This window comes from Phytophthora ramorum (assembly GCF_020800215.1).
Source record: "Phytophthora ramorum isolate Pr-102 chromosome Unknown Phyram_PR-102_s0006, whole genome shotgun sequence".
NCBI lineage: Eukaryota > Oomycota > Peronosporomycetes > Peronosporales > Peronosporaceae > Phytophthora > Phytophthora ramorum.
In genome coordinates, this window is record NW_027150652.1 from 1,333,664 (window position 1) to 1,355,539 (window position 21,876).

The 21,876-nt window shown below is 53.9% G+C and overlaps 3 protein-coding genes across 3 annotated transcripts; 1 reads left to right on the forward strand and 2 right to left on the reverse strand.

Moving 5' to 3' along the window:
* Positions 1 to 983: 983 nt before the first annotated feature.
* On the forward strand, positions 984 to 6,806 carry KRP23_7278 (rRNA biogenesis protein RRP5; the record flags this gene model as incomplete). The annotated part of the gene is made up of 1 exon (XM_067892572.1): positions 984 to 6,806. One exon carries the CDS (start codon positions 984 to 986, stop codon positions 6,804 to 6,806), a length of 5,823 nt encoding a protein of 1,940 aa, XP_067744439.1.
* Positions 6,807 to 6,928: 122 nt separating this feature from the next.
* Positions 6,929 to 12,151, reverse strand: KRP23_7279 (Sodium channel protein type 4 subunit alpha B; the record flags this gene model as incomplete). Its single annotated transcript, XM_067892573.1, has 1 exon — positions 6,929 to 12,151. One exon carries the CDS (start codon positions 12,149 to 12,151, stop codon positions 6,929 to 6,931), a length of 5,223 nt encoding a protein of 1,740 aa, XP_067744440.1.
* Positions 12,152 to 13,137: 986 nt separating this feature from the next.
* On the reverse strand, positions 13,138 to 13,818 carry KRP23_7280 (uncharacterized protein; the record flags this gene model as incomplete). Its single annotated transcript, XM_067892574.1, has 1 exon — positions 13,138 to 13,818. The coding sequence occupies one exon, from the start codon at positions 13,816 to 13,818 to the stop codon at positions 13,138 to 13,140; it is 681 nt and encodes a 226-aa protein (XP_067744441.1).
* Between the last annotated feature and the right edge of the window lie 8,058 nt (positions 13,819 to 21,876).

A 21,876-nucleotide genomic window follows, 5' to 3' on the forward strand; every position in this document is an offset into this window, starting at 1 on the left:
CTCCCGGTGCTCGCAACGCAGCAGTAACTCGGCCAGTCGCCGGAAGCGATGCCGCGTCGAGCTGGTCGGCGTTGAAAAGGAACTTCGGCGCGTGGGCACGCAGAGTGCTGTACGGAAGAAGGCACACCAAGCCAGGGCGCAATCCTGGTCAACGCGCGAGAGCTGCTGCTGGCGGATGATGCCGCTGCGTCTTGCGGTGGTCCGTTCATGATCGATTCTGTGCACGTCCTTGGAGCCATGGAGCCGGACAGCAGCACCCGAGTGTGGAGCGCAACTTGAAGCGATCGTGACAGGCAGAAGATCCCCCTCCGACTTTGTTTCGGTGGTCGATACATGTAGTTCGCCATCCGCACCGGCCGGAGTCGCCGCCTTCTTCCTCGCCGCTCACCGCCTCGCGTAGATGACCATACTCGCAGAAAGCCCGAATCAGATAGATGTCGAGAACAGTATCAGATCAGCTGCAGCCGCAAGAGAAAATACGTTTTGTTATTTGCGACAAGAGACTGGTGGAAAGTTTAATTTTACAACTTTAGTTCGCCTTTACCTTTGCCGAAACCGCCGTGGCTGGTCCTACGTCGTCCTTGCTCCAGACGGTCGTCTCAATCCGTCACGCGTTCATAGCCATTCACACGAGAACAGATCCACTGCGAGGCCTCCCGGGGACATACCGAGCTCCGCAGTCACTGATGAAATCCAGTGTCCTTGTTTCGTCCCCAGTACTCCACTAGGTTTTTCCGATTTAGACGAAACTTTTGAGCTGCGAAATTTGTGCCACCAATCTTTATGGATTATAGCACGCAGTACAAACCTGATTTTCTAGCCATAAACCGAAATTGTGTTGGTAGAAACCATGATATTTGGGTGTCCCGATCCATATAACTTAAAACCATGTGGGCCACACTGCGGTCCCAATGCCAACCAACCAACCGTTGGTCTTGAAGCGTTGCCAGTAGCATTGACGCATTCCGCTTTCCTTAGACGACATGGCGGTGGCAGCGGCGACGAGTTTCCCGCGCGGCAAGAAGCCCAAGGCTTCAGGCCAGAAGGTGGCCACACCGCAGACAGGTGCGCCCGCCGAAGCGCTGTTTGGCAAGCGTGGACTAGCGGCGGCAGCTGAGGAGCAGCCCAAGAAGAAGGTCAAGAAGGCGGCAGCACCCAAGAGCGCGACAGCCGCCAAGGACGAGCCCCAGGCCGCCAAGGCCACGCTGCTGAGCTTCAAGACGCTGCGCAAGGGGATGCTGCTGCTGGGCTGTGTGCGCCAGGTCACGGACGGCCAGGGCTTGTTCGTGAGCCTGCCCAACAAGCTCAACGGCACTGTAGCGGTGACCGAGTGCTCGGACGAGTTCCACGAGCGCCTACACAGGCAGCTGAAGCCACAGCCCGACGAGGAGCAGCTGCCGCAGCTCAGCCAGGTCTTCCACGTGGGCCAATTCGTACCCTGCATGGTGCTGGCCACGTCCAAGGCCGACAAGCACAAGCAGATCCACCTGTCGCTGCGCACGTCGCTGCTCCACGCGGAGTTGAGCCCCAGCAGCCTCGTCAAGGGCGCATCGTTGCACGCCACCGTGGCCAGCGTGGAGGACCACGGAGCCATCGTCAACGTGGGCATCCGCGGCGTGCACGCGTTCGTGCCCCGCAAGGAGCTCGCGACGCCCGTGCTCACGGGCCAACATCTGCTCGTGAGTGTGCTGTCGATGAACACGCACACCAACACGGCCACCGTGACGATCGAGCGCAGCCAAGTGGTCAAGGCCGTCACTCGCGGCGACTCGTTCACGCTCAAGCAGCTCGTTCCCGGCATGCTGCTCAACGTCCGCGTCGAGGACGTCCTGGAGAACGGCCTCAGCGTCACGTTCCTCACTTTCTTCACGGCCACCGTGGAGCAGAACCACATGAGTCTGCCGTGCGAACGCGGCTGGCAAGAGTCCTACCGTAAGGGCATGAAGGCCCGCGCACGTATTATGAGCATCGACTACGTTGCCAAGCAGGTGACGTTGACCATGGCCCCGCACGTGGTGCACTTGCAGGTGCCCAAGTCGCCTTTTTCCGTGGGAGACATGATTGAGGAGGCGACGATTGAGCGCATTGATGCCGGTGTTGGCATGCTGCTGTCGCTGAAGAGTAAAGACGCGGACGTCGAGATGGAGGATGCCAGCGAGAAGAAAGAGTCTGCCACGAACGCCAAGTGGAAGGACTTTGCGCCTGGATACGTGCACATTTCCAACGTGTCGGACAAGCGCGTGGACAAGCTGGAGAAGAAATTCGCCGAGGGCTCGAGCATCAAATGCCGTGTCCTGGGCTTCTCGCCTTTCGACGCTGTTGTGAACGTGACCTGCAAGGAACACTCGCTCTCGCAGACGGTGCTGCGGCATCAGGACCTACAGCCGGGCACCAAGGTGAGCGGGAAGATTTTGTCTGTCGAGTCGTGGGGGATTTTGATGGAGATCAGCGAAGGTGTGCGCGGTTTGGTCACTGCCCAGCACATGCCGGCTTTTTTGTTGAACAAGAAGCTGAACAACAACGGCAAATACAAGGTTGGCAAGGTTGCGAGTGCACGTGTCCTGCATGTCGATCTTGATAAGAAGAAGACGTTGCTGACCATGAAGTCTGGGCTGCTGGCCTCGGAGCTCCCTATCCTGAGCTCTTTCGAGGAAGCGAAGATGGACTTCATCGCTCACGGTTTCATCACAAAAATCGCCGCGTATGGTGTCATTGTCACGTTCTACAACAACGTGTACGGCTTAGTGCCTATGGCTGTGCTTCAGCAGGCAGGCATTGAGAACCTCGAGGAAGCTTACGTTCTGGGTCAGGTGGTGAAGACACGCGTAACGCGCTGCGATGCCAACAAGAAGCGCTTGATGCTTTCGTTCGACACGACGTCCAACACGTCGGGTAACAAGCCCACTGCCGCTCCGGAAACCGCTGCAAAGCTAGTTGGAACCACGATCACTAACGTCAAGGTCATGGATGTTGAGACTACGTGCTTCCGTGTCCAGACCGCGGACAGCATGGAAGGTATGCTCCCGTTTGTGCAGTTGACGGACTTTCCCCGTCAAACTTCACTGGTGGATGAAATCGTGAAGCGTTTCAGCGCCGGCGACGTGATCTCAGAGCCGCTGCTTGTTGTTTCTCAAGAATCTGACGGCGTGTTGATGCTATCCAAGAAGCCACTGCTGCTTGAGTTCGCCTCGCGTAAGGCGATTCTGCCGCGCACGTTTGGTGACGTGAAGGAGAATGCTGTGCTCATCGGTTACGTGACGTCCGTGAACGCGTCGAAGGGTGTGTTCGTTAAGTTCCTGAACAACCTTGTTGCGGTGGCGCCTAAGGGATACCTTAAGGAGAAGTATGTGGCGCAGATTGACGAGGGCATGTTCGAGATCGGCGAAACTGTGACATGCTCCGTTGAAAAGCTCGACGCGGAGAAGAAGCAGTTCGTTGTTGGTTTCCAGCAGTGCAACTTTGTGCAGCAAACCAACGTTGCCAACAAAGCACGCCCAGAATTCTTCCAGGCGTATCTCCGTGAGCAGGCTTCCGTACGCAACGCTGCCGAGGTGAAAAAGGCCCCGTTCACCCTTGGTAAGACGGAAAAGGCAGAGTTTGTTGGTGTTCGCCCGTACGGCGCCGTGTTTGCTTTGGAAAAGGACGAGGAAACCGTGACTGTACTGGTTCCTTCGGTGACTGAAAAGAACAACGAGTGGGATGATGGCGACAGTGTGAAGCTGCTGCTGACCGACTACGACTTCAGCAAGAACGTGTACTACGCTGCGGCCGATGCTTCGCTCGTGAAGAGCGGATCTAAGCGCCTGCGCAAGCAGAAGCAGCGCGTGAAGACTGGATCGAAGATCGCGGCGGCCACGGTTTTGGCCGTGAGTCCTACAGAGAAGTACGCCGTGGTGTCGTTCCCGGACCCGATAAACGCTGAGCTGCTGCAGTTTGGCGTGTTGGAGCTGTGTGATTTCTGGTGTCCGTCGCAGACTAGCAGCCAGCTTGGTATTGAGGTGGGAGCCGCAGTGGAGTGCCACGTGGTTCAGCCTCTGCTTAAGAGCGGCTCCAACTCGACGCCGTTCGATGATCTTGTTCTGCTGGCGCTGGAAGAGGAACAGCTGGTGAAGAAGGAGAAGCATGCTACGAGGAAGTTGTCATCTAAATTGCCCAAATACTCGCTGGACAAGCTCACGCTTGGCAATACATTGACCGGTGTCATTGCCGGTATTTCCGAGAGCTCGATGGAGATCCGCTTAGAGACGAGCAAGAATGTTGGAAAGGTGCGTGCGATGGTCTCGATTATCGATGTCGATGGAATCGACGAGAAGTCTGGCCATTCGCACCCGTTTGACAAGTACTCGGTCAACACGACTGTTATTGGTCGTGTCATCGCGGTGACTGCGAAGGGAGCCAACAAGCTCAAGCCCGTCAGTGAGAAGAACCCAGCTACGTTCCACGCGTTGCAGTTGTCGCTCCGCACTGAGGACGTGGCTGGCGACAAGAAAGTTGACAACGTCCAGCGCTTTGTTCGTCCGGACTGGCTGGAGGGAAGTGCTGGCCGCGCACTCCTGAAGGAAGGCAACACCGTCGAGGGTGTTGTCGCTGAGCAGTCGCCAGACCACCTGACGGTCAAGCTGAGCAGTAACGTGACAGGTACCCTCAGCTGCGTCGAAGTGTCCAAGGACGTGGAAGCGGTCCGCGCATTCCAGGACAAGTTCCCTGTGGGCAAGCGTGTCAAGTGCTTCGTGCTGCAGGTGGACGATGAGAAGAAGGTTGTGGACTTGTCGGTGATTCACTCGTCCTCAGCTCAGGATAAGGCCGTTGTGAAGCCCGGCAGCATCGTCAACGGTGTCATCTCCACGAAAAAGTCAGCTATCCGTCCGCCTTCGATCATGATTCAGCTTGGTGCCCACACGTACGGCCGTGTGTGCATCACTGAACTGTTGGCCAAGTGGGAAAACAACATGCTGGAGCTGCCTCAGTTCGCAGCCGGCAAGGTGGTGCGCTGTGTTGTGTTGTCGACGAGCAACAACCACATCGATTTGTCCCTGCGTGAGGATGCGGTCGCGAACCCGAAGGAGTACGCGAACAAGACGTCCACGCCTGCTGAGCGTAACGTAGGCGACTTGGTGCCTGCGGTTGTTGCTACTACCACTTCCAACGGATGCTTCGTGCGTGTGGACCGTCACACGACGGCTCGCGTCATGCTGCGTGACCTCAGCGACGATTTCGTGAAGGACCCGCAGGCGCTGTTCCCCACGGGCAAGTTGGTGGCTGGTCGTGTGACGAAGAAGTCTGACCGTGGCTTGGAGCTGAGCCTGAGGGCTTCGGTTGTGTCGGAGGATGTGTCTGTGTTCAAGTGGAACGACTTGAAGGAGGGCCTTACGGTCAAGGGTACGATCACGAAGGTGCAGACGTACGGTGTGTTCGTCCGCATCGAGAAGAGCACGATCAGTGGTCTGTGCCACATTTCGGAGGTTGCCGACGAGAAGGTGACGCAACCGCTGGACCAGGTCTTCTCGGAGGGTGACTACGTCAAGGCCAAGGTGTTGAAGGTCGAGAACCGTCGCGTGTCCTTCGGCCTGAAGCCGTCGTACTTCGAGAACGATGAGAGCAGTTCCGAAGAGGAGTCTGACGACGACGAAGAAGAAGAGGAGGCTGACAGTGATGAGGAGGGCGAGGCGGAGGCTATGGAGGTCGACGAGGAGGAAGCTCCTGCTAAGAAGGCCGTGGTGAAGAAGTCAAAGCCCGTGTCCATGGAAATTGACTTGGGCGACGATGACTCGTCTTCTGATGAGGAGGATGCGAGTGACGCTGCTCCCGTCGAGTTCAGCTGGGACGGATTCTCGAACGCACTCGGCAAGAAGACGAACTCGAAGGACGACGAGTCTTCTTCCGAGGACGAAGACGACGATGAAGAGGAGGCTGCTGCTTCCAAGTCAAGTAAGAAGAGCCGTCTGCAGAGCGACGAGTGGGTGGCGCTGCGCGAGAAGGCGCTGGCTAGCAGCGAAGAGGTTCCTCAAAGCGCTAGTGACTACGAGCGTCTGCTGGCTGTGTCCCCACAGAGCTCGTTCTTGTGGATCCAGTACATGGCCTTCCATGTGTCCCTCACGGAGGTTGACCTGGCCCGCGATGTTGCGGTTCGCGCTACTTCGGCCGTGTCTTTCCGCGATGAGAAGGAGAAGCTGAATGTGTGGGTCGCGTACATGAACCTGGAACACGACTTCGGTGACGATGCGAGTTTCCTGCGCGTGTTCAAGAGCGCACTGCAGGTGAACCACCCCAAGCGCGTGTACCTGCACCTGGTGGACCTGTACGCCCGCGCCAACGAGCATGAGGATGTGAAGCAGACGCTGACGACGATGCAGAAGAAGTTCCGCACAAGCAAGCAGACATGGATCCGCTCGTTGCAGTACCTCGTTGGCGAGAAGCTGTTCGCGGAGGCCGCGGAGACGCTGCAGCGCAGTCTCAAGAGCCTGACGGCTCACAAGCACCTGCCGGTGATCCTCAAGTACGGCCAGCTCCTGTACGAGCATGGCGAGCTGGACAAGGCCCGCACGATCTTCGAGGGCATCTTGGCCAACTACCCGAAGCGCATGGACCTGTGGAACGTCTATCTGGACAAGGAGATCAAATTCGGCGACGTGGCGCTCGTGCGCGCGCTGTTCGAGCGTCTGCTGGCCATGGAGTTCTCGGCCAAGAAGATGAAGTTCCTGTTCAAGAAGTACCTGCAGTTCGAGCAGGACCAGGGCGACGACGAGCACGTGGAGCACGTCAAGCAGCTGGCCAAGGACTTCGTTGCTAGCGCTGCGGCCAAGTAGACCGGCCACACAAAGGTGTTAGTTGTCCACCGCCGTTTAGATAACTGAATAGAGTATGTAGTTTTGCACCAAGTCGCTTGCAAAAATGTTGGTTTATGGCGAAGCTAGCTCGACCTACATGTTCAGGACGGGTGCACTTTATTCGAGTGCGTTGGTATCAGTGACCCCAGTATTCCGGACGGAGCAGCATCCAGAGGAGACAGCTCTGCAGGGTCCCGAGCACGCTTTATCACCAGAGGTGGCAGCACATGGGGAAGCGGACACGATTGAGAATGCGATAGCGGTTTGTCGCTCTCTTCAACCACTTTGTGGTCGGTCTCAGCACGCTGGTCCTTGGAGATCCCATTCAACGCAAGACTCGGTACCAAAACTGCATCGTCCTGCCGAGCGTTTGCAACGGCCTCAAGGGCTTCAGGAGATGGCGAGCCATTTTCTTGTCGACGTTCTTTTGATTTGTCACGATCCTTTCGATGGTGGTGATGGCGGTGGTGCCGATGCCGCTTCTCCTCGGAAGCTTCTGTTTGTGTCTGCACCTCTTTGGTCGGAGATTTCTCGGCAGGTCTAGCTGCTTCCAGCTCAAAGTCGCCATCGGTGGCCGTACAGGTCGCCCGATCCACCTTCAGCAGTGCCAATTGGGCCAAGCGAGCTCTGCGCAGTCGCCACCGCTGGATAAACCCCTTGACGTACGAATCCACGAGCATTTGGGCCACCTTGGCTCGATAGATGAAGATCTGCTTCACTCGATCTCGCTGCTGTTCGTACGGAAGAGACCGAATGCCGAGCTGATGAATGCACAGGATGCGTAGCAGCTCGTTGAAATACGGCCTCTTACGACCGTCGACAGCGGGACCCCACTGCGCTTGGGCTTGAGTGCGTAGCTGCAGAAAGCCTGTACGTTCGCGATGGGCGTCAACACGAAGTCCTGGCGGAAGTTCGGACAGAAAACTCGCTAGCTGCCACAGCGGGAAGTACCCCGTGTTGTTTACGTCGTAGCGTAGGAAAACCTCGCGGTAGGCCTCGAAGTCCAGAAGAGAGACGGCACACACGTCGCTCTTGAGATAGCAGCTCCGGAAGTTTTCGAGAATGACGGCGATGAAGAGGTTGAGGAAGACGAAAACTACCAACGTGACGTACGTGATGAAGAAGAAAGCAGCCCCCGCCACACTCCCGCAGTCCGAGTACACGCGACCTGTAGATGGACTTATTCGCTCAGCACAGAATGGTTTTTCGACCATGCAGTCGGTCATGGTGAGATGCCAGTCGTCTCCCGACATGATCTGAAAAAGAAGCAGCGTAGCCGACCCGAATGTGCGAAAGTTGGAGAAGCTATTCATCGCTGGCCCATATCGCACCCCACCGAAAAGCTGGCGTGCCACAATGGCAAAGATGAAGTAGATCATGAACATGAGGAAGAAAATCTGCCCCAACGGCCTCAGTGACGCTCGAAATGTCTGGTAAACCGTGTAGATCCCGCGGTTCAGGTGTACGAAGCGCAGTACTCGCATCATGCGGAAAACTCGTCCAGCCTGAATGATGGAGTGGTAACCCGTGGCGAAGAAGTACGCAACAATCGAGCCACTGAGGATAAGCACTTCAAACAGGCCTTGTGGCTGCAGCAGATAGTATTGGCGAAGGCCGATACACTTGATCAAGGCTTCGAGCGTAAAAACTGCGAGGAAAATGATCTCGATCACTTTGAACGACAGCGACGTCCCCCCTTCTGACCTTGGGCTAACAAGCAGCAGGACCAGGTTCAGGACGATGGCGATGGAGATCCCCGTCGAGAAATACGCATGCCGACTCAAGTCGAACATCTTGGCCTGAATTATGTTGCGTGGTCTGGGAATGCTCTTCAGCGGTTTGAGTAGCAAGATGAACTTCTCAAGATCCACCCAGGACTTTTGACTCTCTGTTAGTATCTCAGTGCCATTGTTTCGCTGGAACTGCTCGACAAGCACGCCAACGAACAGGCGAATGACGAATAAAGAGCCAACGTAAATGTAGAGCACAAAGAAGATTGCTGCCTGTGAAGACGCATCTGTCACAGGCTGCTTGCCATATCCAGCGATATCCATAGCAGCAAATGCCTTATCGGCCCACTTTAAGGACGTCATCTCAAGCAGTGTGAGGAATCCTGCCCCGATGTTGTCGAAGGAAAAGCGTGCATTCTGCCACACTCGCGACATTAATATGGCGCCGCCTGGTACCCCCCGCGCAGCAGCTTCTTGTAGGGGTAACACGCCGTCCGGATAAACCAGGTAAAAGCCGATGCACTCTGCGGCCGAAGCAACGCTGCTGTCATTGCAAAAGTAAAATTGCTGGGAGAAAAGCGACCGGCCCACGACACCGAAGATAATGTACACAATGAAGCACAACGCCAACACGTTTCCTACGTGCGGCAGGGAGCGCGCCACCGCATTCAGTATCATTTTCATTTCGTAGTTGTGATTCAGCATACGCAGCGGTCTCAGCACACGCCCCGCTCGGAAAACACTCGAGGCTGTCACTGTCGGGTCGATCGTTGTGATGATTTCGTCAGCTACAGCCAGCAGCAGTAGAGTTAGATCAAGCTGATTCCACTTGTTCTCCATGTAGGTTTGCCGATGCACATAACCCAGTACCTCGTCACTGTGAAAAATGGTCACGCGAAGATACTCAAAGCCGAATCCTGACGCACCAACCTTCACGACGAATTCAACAAAGAGCACGGCTAGGGCGATGCGGCTCATTGTCGTGATGGCGAGATCGAATGCTGCACTTGGCGGTGACATACTCATCTCGGGATGAGGTTCATCGAGCACGAGGCAAACACAGCTCACCATAATCATAAGCTGCACTAGGCGTGAAAACCAGACGTTTATCACTACCTGCCGACAGAAATGCTTCCACGCCGAGACGGGCTGGGAACCCGCACGATGATTTGTTCGTGCCTGGTTGACGGCCTGTTCCATTGTGAGCCCGTTTCGAAGGCTAGCATAGCTCCCTTGGATGAGAAAATTGTCATTAGCCGCCTCTTGCACATCAGATTTGTCTTCACCCTCTTTTCGATCGTCGAGACCAAGAAACATCCGCAGCTTGACGTTGCTGACATTCTCAAGCTGGTCCATCTCACCGAATGCACGCACACCAACTTCCTCAATCTTCTCGTAGATGTCTAACTCTTTGGGGATAGCGATGATCTGTGCTAGCTGTAGCTGGTAGGCCTCCTCTTCCGAGATGGAGAAGTTTTCGAGAATGACAGCAATGAACAGATTTAGCAGTACGTATTGCCCAATGATGAAGTTGAGAATGAGAAAAGGGACCATGAACCAGTGCGGATCAGCAGCATCAACTGCGTCGTACGCTATGCTGGACCACTGGTCCCCCGTAATGACCTGAAGCAGCGTGAGAAATGATCGCCCGAACGTGTCAAAGTTCCATCGAGGCACCTCCCCATCCTTCCCGACAAGATGCGAGCCACCAAAGAGCTGCATTCCAATGATACTGTTCACGACTTGGAACACCAGCATGAACACGACGACATCCATCACACCGCGCGAAGACTTCAGTACCGATTGGATAAGCTTGCGAGTACCTTCATACTTCATCATTAGACGAGTCACACGCAGCGTTCGGAGGGACGACGCACTGTTGAGCCCACTGAAACTCGTCTCCAAATTATTGAGGACAAGGTTGACGGAGGTGCAGAGCACCACAACCATGTCGAAAATGCGTTCGGTGCTACCCAAATACAACTTCAGTCCTCTCATTGCCACGATGCGCATGATCATCTCGGTTAGAAAGATGACACCGAAGAAGTATTCGGTAACCGAAAGCACGGCCTCGAGAGTGGAGCTCATGTTTGGGTACTCCACCAACAAGAAGAGAGTATTCGCGAGAATGCAAACGGTGATGAAGTCATCAAACTTCTTCGATAGCACAAAGCGCTGAAACTTCACGAACAAGGGACTGGTTGAGGCCGAATTTTGCATCACCAGCGCGTGCGTCGATGTGGAGAAGTTCAACGCATCGAGATCAGGAATCGATTCCATTGTCACAGCCTTCTTGCGGAAAGATGTCGCCGGGGTCATAGCAGCCTCAGCTAATTGCTGAATGGTATCACCGCTGGCGTTCTGCAGCGAACGCGTGAGAGGTCCCATTAGCTCTTCCATAAGCACGCCGTTCTGAATAAGCTGCATGGTTGTCTCGACTGTGAGGTTACGAAGCGACTGCCACTGGTGCATCTTGGCCAGCAAGCTGAGGTAGTCTTCTCTGTTGTTCACGGTTTTGGTGTGCACAGGAGCACTAGCAGGTCGTCGCTTGCGTGGCATTGATACCAAGTCTTCATCAGCTATTGATTCTCCGGGCAAGGTGCAGGTTACACTCATTCGTGAGAAAGAGGTGTCGCGCGTTACGAGAGCAGAGCTGACATGGCTTCCCTCTGCTGCTTCAGCTTGGTCGATTGTGGTAGCGTTGTCTTTCTCGGTTGCTCCAGTACCTTCCTCGTTGCTCATTGTATCCTCTATCACGAGCGTCGCGCCCATGATCATGTTTACGTGGGTCTCCTCAATCGCAGGATCCATCTTCCCCATGTAGTGTGGCTTGTCATTTTCACTCTCTTCATCGAGCGTAAAGTTCATGAAGGCAGTGGTGATCACTGCCACGAACAAGTTGACCACAAGAAATACCATCGAGGCTACAATAGCCACGAAGAAGAGCACGCTGAGAAACGAAGACGACTCGATCACGGGCTTCATGATATCGATGACCCAGCCATCTTGCGCCACAACGAGGAAAACCAGAAACAACGATGACAAGCCACTGTCAAAGTTCACATGACTTGAAGGGGGAGTCGCCGTCTGGCATATCTGGCTGTTCGTGGCGCAGCTTGAGTTGGCTGAGCAATACACTCGTGGCAAAGCTTCCAGTGCATCCATCGTCATTGTTCCAAGCGACGATGCCGCCGACGCGGACGCAGAACCTAGAAATGAAGCGAATTCGTCGTCATCCGGCGGGGAAATTGTGCACTGCTGGTCGAACGATCCGCTGTAGGCTTCAAGGCCGAAAATGGAGAAGGCCAGCAGCCCAAACATCGCCAGCGTACCGACATTGGCCAGGAAGGGCACAGCGCGCATCAGGGCCTTTAAAATTCGTCGTAACCCAGAGTAAAGAGTCAAGCAACGCACAGTCTTAATCCCACGCAGCACCTTCCACGTGGTACCAACGCCTGGGAGTCCATGCGAGATGACACTGATCAGTAACAAGGCAACTTGCAGAAATCGATAGCGCGAGCGCTGGAAGTAGGCGTCTTTGTGGCCCCAGATTCCGAAGGCCAGTACTTTCAGTACTATCTCCATCAGCAGCATTATTGTGAAAAAAATATCCAAATGTGCTAGTGTCGAGCTGGTGACATATTCGTTATCCAGTGCCAGTACGAGAACATCAGCCAGTACAACAACGAATAGGATCGCCCGAAACCACGTGGCCTTTACAGCAATGCGAAGTTTCCGACGACATTCAACCACCCACGGTGGCACTGAATAACGTGGAGACTTGACGACAACGTCGATCCCAGCTTCATTTTCATCACTGCCGTGAGTGTTATTGTCGTCAAAGGACGAAAGCGAGGGATTTGAGCCTCGTTGCGTCCCCAAACTCCTGCCATCACGTCGACGCCGAGCATTTTGCGCTTTGGAATCTCCGAAATACCTCAACCCAAAGCGCTGTAGTCGTTCTAGTCGCTGAATCTCTGCTTGTGATAATACTGTCTCGGGGCCTGCAGGACTTGCCAAAAGCATCGACGTGCGTCGAACCAGTCTCGAGTCCTCCACCGACAGCTCAACAGACTTACGCGAGGCATTTGACGGAGTGACGGTGATGGTCAGACGTCGGGGTTGCTCTGCTGCCCACGACAGATCGTCAGATGGGCTAGTTACGCTCAAATCGGTCGCCATTGGGCCTCGAAAGTGACTTTAGCTGTTGTTGCACTGCTTTTGAAGACTCCCGATGGCCGGATTTCAGTACTCCCTCCTCCCCTCGGGTCCATACAGATAACAAACCTCTGTCGAAACTTGTTGTAGGGACCTCCTCCAGCGAATGCTGAGCTGATGGAGGTTGATCACTCAAACTGCAGCACACAAGCAGCTCTCGCCAGCTATCGTGCAGATTGGCTGTGCAACCGCTACAAGACGCGGCCGCAATCCTCTGGAGCTCTAAATAGTGCCTCGCTACATCAGTTTCAACTTCGACCTTGGCAGCAGAGCTCGATGAGTCGCCGAGCGTGCTATGAATGACACGATTATTACCAAGTCCGGCATTGCATCAAAACTGTTAGTGTCCTCGCTATCTTGAATTAAGGACCCTCATTGCTATCGTCGTCTGGAAACACGGGCACCCCAACTCCGAACTGCATTGGTTCGCGTGCAGATGAGTTGCCTCCGATGTCAACGACCGACTTGATGGATCGACCAAGTACCAAACGCACTCCATCGTTGGTGTCGGGGTCTTGAGATAATGTTGGAGCAGGTTGGTAGGGTGACTTCGACGGCAGTAACACCATTGGTGCCTCGACTAGCGACGTGGTTTCCGTGCGTGGGTGGCACGTGATGCGACACACTGGCAGCGGGTGGAGCTTTGTCGAGGAACCGTGTAGAATGAGGACGAGTCCCTCTACACGAATGCCCCACGCCTCAATGCCATTGTCACTTTGGTACAAGACTGCTCCGTGCTCGGGTTCCTGTGTGTCGCCACCGCTCTTTGCTCCAAGTTGTTTGGCGATTGCAAGAACCTTTTTCTTCGTCTCCTCCTCCTCGTTCGTAGCTGTGGAAGTCTCAGTTGCTTCTGCAGACGAATCCAGCTCCAGAATGAGCACTAAGGACGATTCAGAGAGACCGGACCGAGTTGCGGTGTAGGTCCGAAGGCAGCGGAGAAACTGGCAGGCGTCGCTCACTACCGCTAGGTTGAGAGCCCACGCGCGATCACCTCGGAGACAACGCACCAGGACACCGACGCGACATGCCACGAGCACCAGCATTTGTACGACCGAAACTGCTCCACTCAAACGAGAGGACCAGACTGTTCCTGCAAAAAAGCTTTCCGTCCATTCGAATGGCAAGTATCCTCGTGCCAGTGACGATAGCTGCTGTTGACGGTTTGGAGATGCCGTTGACGGCGATCGAAGAGACCCGAGGTGCTTGTGAATCGCTTCAAACGCAGAGAGCTGGCTCGCCAACTCGGTATCAAACGAGTTCCATGGGAAAAACGACGCAGTTGCGGCGTACCACTGGGAAGTCTGCTAGTCGCTTGAAGTGCCTCGAAGAGATCTCTAACCTGGCAAAGGCTTGTCCAAAGTTGTTCTCTAGCAGCTTCACCCCCACTGCTAGAACATCGGCGTACCCAGCCGTTACCTGGCTCATCCGCCCACAAGGCGAGTGAGGAATCTCCCACAGACAGGAGATCGCTCAACAATTCCGAGGACAGCATCGCATCTCTTGTTGCACTTTTCCTACGAGTACCAGGACCGGTGTGGTTATTCGTCTCGTTCAGGAGTCTGATCAGGCGATGAGCCATCTGCTCGCGCTCTACATGGTCCGCAGCGACTTCTTCAATTGTTCTATGGTGGTGAACTAGGTCCTCCAGATCTCTTCTTGCAGAACCTTTCTCTTCATCATCCTGTGCACGGTTATTCAGGACAGCACGAGTCATTCCAGACGCCACAGACTCCAATGCACCGCACTCATCTACTAGTTTGTGCTTGATGGCTTGCTCAGTCGATCGACGACTACGATTGACAAGGCTGAGGTGCCATTGGTTTGCCGACGAATACACAGCAATTCGGTCCATTACCGTAAACTTCGCGTTCTCGATCGCTGTCGCAACAGCAAATGACGCCAGCAAATACCACTCGGGCACAGAGAGCAAAGCGTGTTCGTTGACAAGCTGCGACACTAACGTCAGTGCTGCCTCGGCATGCTTAGCATCCAGTACTTCCAGCACAAATCTGTGCTTGATCGTGATCAACATTGTCAGTTCTTCACGGAGACCAGCGTGCTCAGTATCCGAATCAACGAAAACAGCGACATCCCACGTAGACAACCGTAATTCCACGTTGCTTCGTTGTCCAGGCAAGTACAAAATGAGCGCTCGCGGTAAATGCACACGACTGTGTTTGCCACGCGGTGGAGCAACATCAACGACGAGTGATGCAGGAGATGGCCAAGCAGTCCAACTTTCCTCGGTAGTTGCGTGTGCATCGTTCCTCTCGAGGTCAACTTCCAGTAAGTTTCCGGAATGCGTCGGAGATGCGTTTACTTGTAGTACATAGTGATGCAGCGCTTGTGCGAAGTAGGTCGGAAATAACGTTTTCGCTAGCAGTAGAGGCACCAAACGCTGCCGCCATGTTTCCGATTCGTCACCTGAGATCGATTGCGGCTGTTCTAGTGTAAATCGTGCGACCGCGTCTTCCAGACTGATTAAGACTGTCGGGTTCGGGAAGGTAGTGTTACTCTGCTCGCCAGAGCCTGGTGTCGATGCCGCTTGGTATCCTAGATCACGCAGGATACGCTCCACGTCGAGTTGCTGCCGCACTCGAGTTGTCTTCCATTCATACCAAAACGTCTCGGAGGTAGACAACAGACTGTCGAGCTTCCGCTGAAGTTTCTCAACAGCAATCTCGTCGTTTTCAAAGCTGCCAGAATCACTGCTGTCGGTATCCCCAATGTCCAGGCTGGGTACTTGTGTATTTACCATAGTTGAGGCATGAAGCAGTAGGCGCGGACCTTCGAGCTGCTTCCCTCGAGCATGTTTGCTGCCATTGGAAGCCTTCCATCCATTGAAGAGGTACGCGCACAATTTTACTCGCCGTCGTAAGCGCTCCACAAGAGACGTACCTGCCTCCCCTGGCCATCTCAATGAGCTTTGACGGCCTGGAAGCATTCCAAGCCCTTGCCGCTTTTCAGTGCATGTATCTAGGAGATCAAGAGAAGTTGTGCCGTTTAGATCTCCTCTACGGATGCTGCTGGCGACTAGCCATACAACAGCTTCATTCCACGCCGATGGTGCTAGCACACCGTTCGTCGTGCACCTTATCGTTTGAACTTGTTGCTGCAACGACTCCAATAAGCTGAAGACTTGGTGATGCGACTCCGAAATGAATCCAGCTCCAACACGAGACATTATAGCACTCACACTACCGGCTGATAGCTGCACGCCATCATCGCCTTGTACGTCTAGCTGCAGGTTTGCTGCATTCTCCACATAGCGAAAACTTCGAAGATAAAACGGTGAAATTCGGTCTCCAATAATCAACGAAGCCATTGCTGTCAAGCACCGAGAGACACCAACCAATCGGGTAGCCATGGGAGCAAAGACTTTGATGGCATGTGCAAGCTCAGCGTTCTTGTCGTAAAGTCTTTTCTCCCGGGAGTTCCAAATGAGTTCGGCTTGGTGCTCATTCGCGAGCTGAGTCGCAAGCTCACTATACCGCTCTAGAAGTTGAATAGTGACGGTCGTGCTCGTAATCCGGGAAGCGAATGGAGACTCGTCACGAACGATAGCTGGCTTCAGTGCTGTAAGCCGCTGACTGAGTCGATCACGGCTCTGAATCATTTTCACCCAGCAGTCGGCCAACCCGATTTGCTCGCCGCGAAGCTCTTGAAGCAGCTTGGATTGTAGTCTTCCCACACGCGAAACCTGGAGTAAAGACTTCAGTTCTGCGTCTGGTAGGGGCACTGCAAAGTGCGCAAACTGAGACGCGAGATCATGCTGAAGCCGGGAGGAAACTGGAGTCGAAGTCACAGCATATATCTGGAAGCAACGTGAGCTTGAGGTGTTTTCACTGTTCGCTCCGTTTCTTGCTCGGCCATCACGACGGTCGAGAACTTTCCCAACATCGTTGCCCATTGGACTTAAGGCCAAGTGTGCAGTGACTGTAGCAACAGCGGCCGCTGCATCCACTATCAACGACTTGTTTCTGACTGCCAAACGGGCTTTCGAAGCTCGACGAGCCTTCAGTGCTGAACCACCGACAGTAGCAGTCGTTTGCTCTAATGACGGCATTGCTGCTACTGCAGAGCCGGCAATTGAGGTTCGTCTCTGTTTTTGCTTTCGCTGGTCTTCATAATAGTGCATGGTCAACTCGCGCAGCATCGGCCGACGTGGTGAAGCGTGAGAAAGCCGGTTGTGGTTAAGAAATGGTTGCAGTCGATCCAGTAAATCTTTGTCAGCGCTGCGAAAATTCACCAACAAAACCGGCACCTCCAAGCGCTGTGCTTCATGTAGTTGAGGTTCGAATTTCGGGTCATCACACGAGACTACCATTGACTCTTTAGAAGCGCTTGGCTGTTCATTCTCGACCTCACCAGCCGTGCCGCAGCCAGGAAAGGTGGAGAAGAGAGTATGACCGGAAAAAATGTGCACCAAAAATCGCTGCAGCGCTCCCGAGGGATCGACGACAACTGGGACACGATCACACAAATTGTCAACCAGCCTGATATCGCGGTAGACGTCAGGATTGCGGAGGAATGGAAACCGCGATATCCATATCAACTTTGTGATTTCAACAGCTCCGTCCGTTGAGCCAACATCGGTGCGGGCATCAGCCAGCATCTCGATTGGGCTGCTGCTGCCAGTATTGATGTTTTCAATAATCAGGTCGTGAAGCAGTTGTACACAAGCCTTGCGTTTTTCTCCTGGTAAGGCGGTTATGTGTGTGTATGCACACTGAGCGCTAGCAAATACCACGGCTGCTAGCAGGTTTTGCTGCGTTTGGGCCCTTTCTTGCTCCAACTCGCGAGTCCACTTCGTAGATAGCTCACCGATTCGATCAGCCACGTGGCACCATTCCGCGAGATACCTTGACACCTCATCAAGTCGAAGCTTAGTCTCGCTGCTCGTCAACATGAGCTCTTCATATCGACTGTGCAAAGTCCATCGAGTTTCTTCTTGCTCCGGAGGGAGTTTCTCCTCTATCGGCTCGGTCTCTTGAAAAGTCAAGTTGTGCTTTTCAAGCTCTAGCTCACGAGTAACAACTTCCAACTCACGATCAATGTGTGTGGACTGCAGCTCGAACGTTTGGTGCATACGTTCAAGTGTAGGCACTACTTTGTCTTGAGCAAATTCCAGAGTCTCCAACGCAGTCTCCAGACGCTTCATTCTCTGTTGACGATACTGCAACCTCGCGCCGTACGACACTGTTACGTTCGTTAGGAACGACACGTAGTAGTCTAGTTGAGAGGCTGGTTCCACGGCCACTGAAGACGCCGTCGTCATATACACATGCACATCACGACACAGTACCATGGACTTGGCAATTTGCTGCAAGTCCCAGGCCGCACCACAGAGCGCCGGGGATGAAAACGCAGCTTTGGCCATTTCCGGGAGCACCCGCTGTAGGTTGAACTCTGTTAAGTCGAGTCGTCGCCAGTGGCAGGATGGCCGAGTTTTAATCCATTGAATCAACGAGGAACCTTGTCCAGGCAACGTCGTTCTGACCTCGTCTTCATGTCCAGATCTACGGCTGCCACATTCCTCGAAAATACATAAGCGAAAGTTATCGCGTAAGCGCTGCTGGAACTCGGACATGAGCTCAGTCTCTGTCACCATTTCAAGCTTCTTCCGGGATTGAATACAGCTCAGTATGAGTTGTTCGCGTAGCTCTTCACCCCCTGGAAGTAGTGCTAGGGATGGAAACTCCCCCAAACAAAGTTCCTGAAGGATATGTGCTAGGCAATCTGTATCAGGATTGTAAACGTTGGTCTTGAGAAGAAGCTGGTGCTGATGAACCCACAGCGCCACTCGCTCTTGACGGACTCCAGCAGCACCTAAGACAACCCGAAGTACGTTCTTGTGCTGCTCGGCCATCACTTCGACAGTATCGTCTTGCACGTCAACAAGGTGGACTTTAAACCCGTGAAGATCACACGCAAAACGCAGCAATCTGTCCGACAGCAGTTTGTTGCATGCTGACGCTGAGGATACGACCACCACTTGTTGCTGACTCAGCGCGTGAACAAGGTGGGTCGCTTGCGTGAGGCACCACGAGCTACTGAGCAAGAGCTTCATTTCAACCGCGGTTAGTTGGCCGCAAGAGTAGGGTCGATTCGGCTTGCTGGACGATGCTGCTGCGATTTCCAACAACACAGCAGATACTAGCTCAATTGGCGAAGAGGCCCCGCTACCCGCGCTAGAAGCGCCTCGGGCTTGGTCAGAAGAGCGTCGAGATATCCCATTAGCTGCCGTCATGTGCTCATTCAACAGTTCGCGTAGCTGAGCTAAACGAGGCTGCAGAAGTGGAGCCTGCGCGTGGTGCTCAGCTAACTTGACCAAGAAGTGGAGAGCCTCGACTGAGATCGGAATAGTGTGATCGCCACTTCCACGGAATGCTACGCTGAAGTACTTCTCGCTCAGGCGGCGCAGCAACAATGCCATTTTCTTTTGCGTGTCATCTCCGTTACTTGACAGCGCTCGCTTGGCCTGACTGTCTTCAACTGGTTCACTCGCTTTCGCTGAGGATAACCCAGCAGGGGAGCTCTCTGTAGGGCAATTTGAGAGGAAAATATTCTGAAGCTCGCTAAGCCAGCTTTGATGTGCCTTGCCAAGCATTACTAGTGTTGTGCCCTCACTAGCAGTGAGCTGGTTCGCGCCACTTTTCCTGGAAGCAGAGACACCCGCTGCGAAGTCGAGCGTCCGTTCTAGTAGCATATTCACATGGTGGAGGTTAAACAATAAGAGACACGGATGACCTACATCTCCTAGCTGTTGGAGACTCGCCACTTCCACAGCAAAATCAATACTCGCGCGAAGAATGACTTCTTCTAGAGGAAGTTGCTGACCACTGCCCATGGTCTCTTTTGCTGAAAGTCGACGTTCAGTGTTCACGCGTGAGACTTCCATCTTGAAATGCTGCTGATACTTGACGCGGAAAACACTTAACAACTCCTTTTGCGAGTACGTTGGCACCCTGAAAACGGAAAAGTGACGCATAAAGCGTGCCAGCATAGGCGAAAGGTTTAGCTGGGCAGGTTCTGAGTCATCTAAACGCATTCCTGCTCCAACGTGTTTCTCCACAGTTTGAAATCCTGCCTGTTTAGTGCTGAAACCTAATCTGTGGTCCAGCATTGTACGAACAAACTCAATTTGTGTCGTACTAGCGATCGCCCCACTCGCATCGAGATCATCCAGAAAAACAAAAGAGTGTTTCGCTCGTCCTGCGAAGAGCTCCGCTTCTTCTCTCATTTTTGCTCGAGAGTCTGCAGCAGTATTGCGGTCACTCAAGGGTTGAAACCAAGCTGCCGGCATACCCATCCAGTCAAGAATACCGTGCACATGCCGCTCGTCCAGTGAAGTCTCAATTTTCATTTCAGCAATTTCGGACTCGCGATTGCGGTGCTTTATCCAGCGAAGGAGTGAAGTTTTACCGCTTGCAGCCGGTCCGATCAGCAAGAACGAGTGTGAACAATGCAGCAATACCGTGCAGATACGTATCAGTGATGTCGCCACCGGCACTAGCACCAGAACGTGTCCACTCAACGCGTCGAATGCACTCTGCACCTTAGTCTCGGGTTTTGCTCCACGATGGGCGTTGTTAGTCGGCTGAAAAGTTAAAGGGGACACGATCCCTGGCTGAAGCTCGTCCCAGACATCTTCGAAGTGGTTAGCATCCATAAGACCGCGCGGCAGCTCAGCCAAATGTTTCGTTTCGCTGTACTCTTTGCTTTTTACTCGCACATAGCTTTCCAGTTTGTGCTTGAATGGATCCGCAAGGTGTCCTGCGAAGCCCCAGAGAACAGAAAACGCCACGAGCTCCACGATGCGTAGGTAGGAGAGCTCTTGTAACAGCGATTTGTTGTGAAAGCAGCAAAGGGTTACCAACTTCAAAGCTGTCAGTGTGATGTGGCTCAACGAGAGACAGCCCAGGCTAACGCTCGCTGTCTCCAACGCCTCCTCGACCGGATGACCTGTGGCCTCCTCGACGACGAAGCGCACACATATGCTGGGAATTAGCACGTCAACAGCTTTAAAGACGATTACCATGGCCCCGGCTCCTCGTGAGTCTGGAGGAAACACCAGCCGGTTTTGCCACTGAGCTCGCCACGCACCAATGATACTTGCAACATCAATGCAATGCGTGGGAACATGCAGGGCCCAACATTTGGCGAGTGCTGAAGGCGACAAGCTGGCAATACTCGTCACTTCGAACAGTAGTCGGGGGCTGGCATCTGGGTCCGTGCAGTCTCCAGATAGGACGGTCGATCGCTGGCCTCGATACAAAATGGCGGAGGACGGAAGTGTTGAGGAAGAGCTGCACGCTCGATTTTCACCCTCCAGCAGTCTGTCAAGCACAGAACCATCAATTTCTCCATCGACCAGAACCCACTTCAAGGCACTCGAATCTACCGCCTTTGTTGCGTTTTCGCCACACGCAGCCGCAACGCTGTTGTAGAACTGCTCTAGAGTCAACAGCTGCGGGTTAAGGATGACGAGCTGCGTGAACGACGCCTGTGGCTTTCTTTGGCTGTATCTCCCACCGCCTTTCTCGTTTTCCTGACTGCGTTTGCTCCATTCTAAAGCTGCAAGGGCGCGATGCAACGCCGTGATACATGTCGATTTACCGCTACCAGGAGGTCCGCACACCAATGCTGCTGGGAACGTCTGTAAGGCTCTCCAAAGTTCCATGATTAGCTCGAATTGCTTGCAATCAGCAGGAAGTGCGTACGCGCTTTCAAGATAAATGTTTACCGCAGCAGCGACAGCTTCTTCGCCCACTTGGCCCTTCGCCACCAATTTGCCTCCCTCGGAAAGGGGGAATGCTCTCTTCAACAACAGGCACGCATGCTGGCAAATCGTACCCGAGGCTTGCTCATATAGCGACGACATGTTGATCGTAGAGCTGAAAGCGTGACGGAAGATGCACTGGCCTTCACGTATCTCCATGTGTCCGGTGCTCTCACCACTTGCCTTACGCCTTTGAGTTTTTATCGTGTTTCCTGCTGTAGTCAGCGGATGCGAGTCCCATACAACGCGATAAAATGCGCGTAGACGTCGAGCTTCTTGAATAACTCGCGAGACAAGTAAATTCCCGCTAAATTCACAG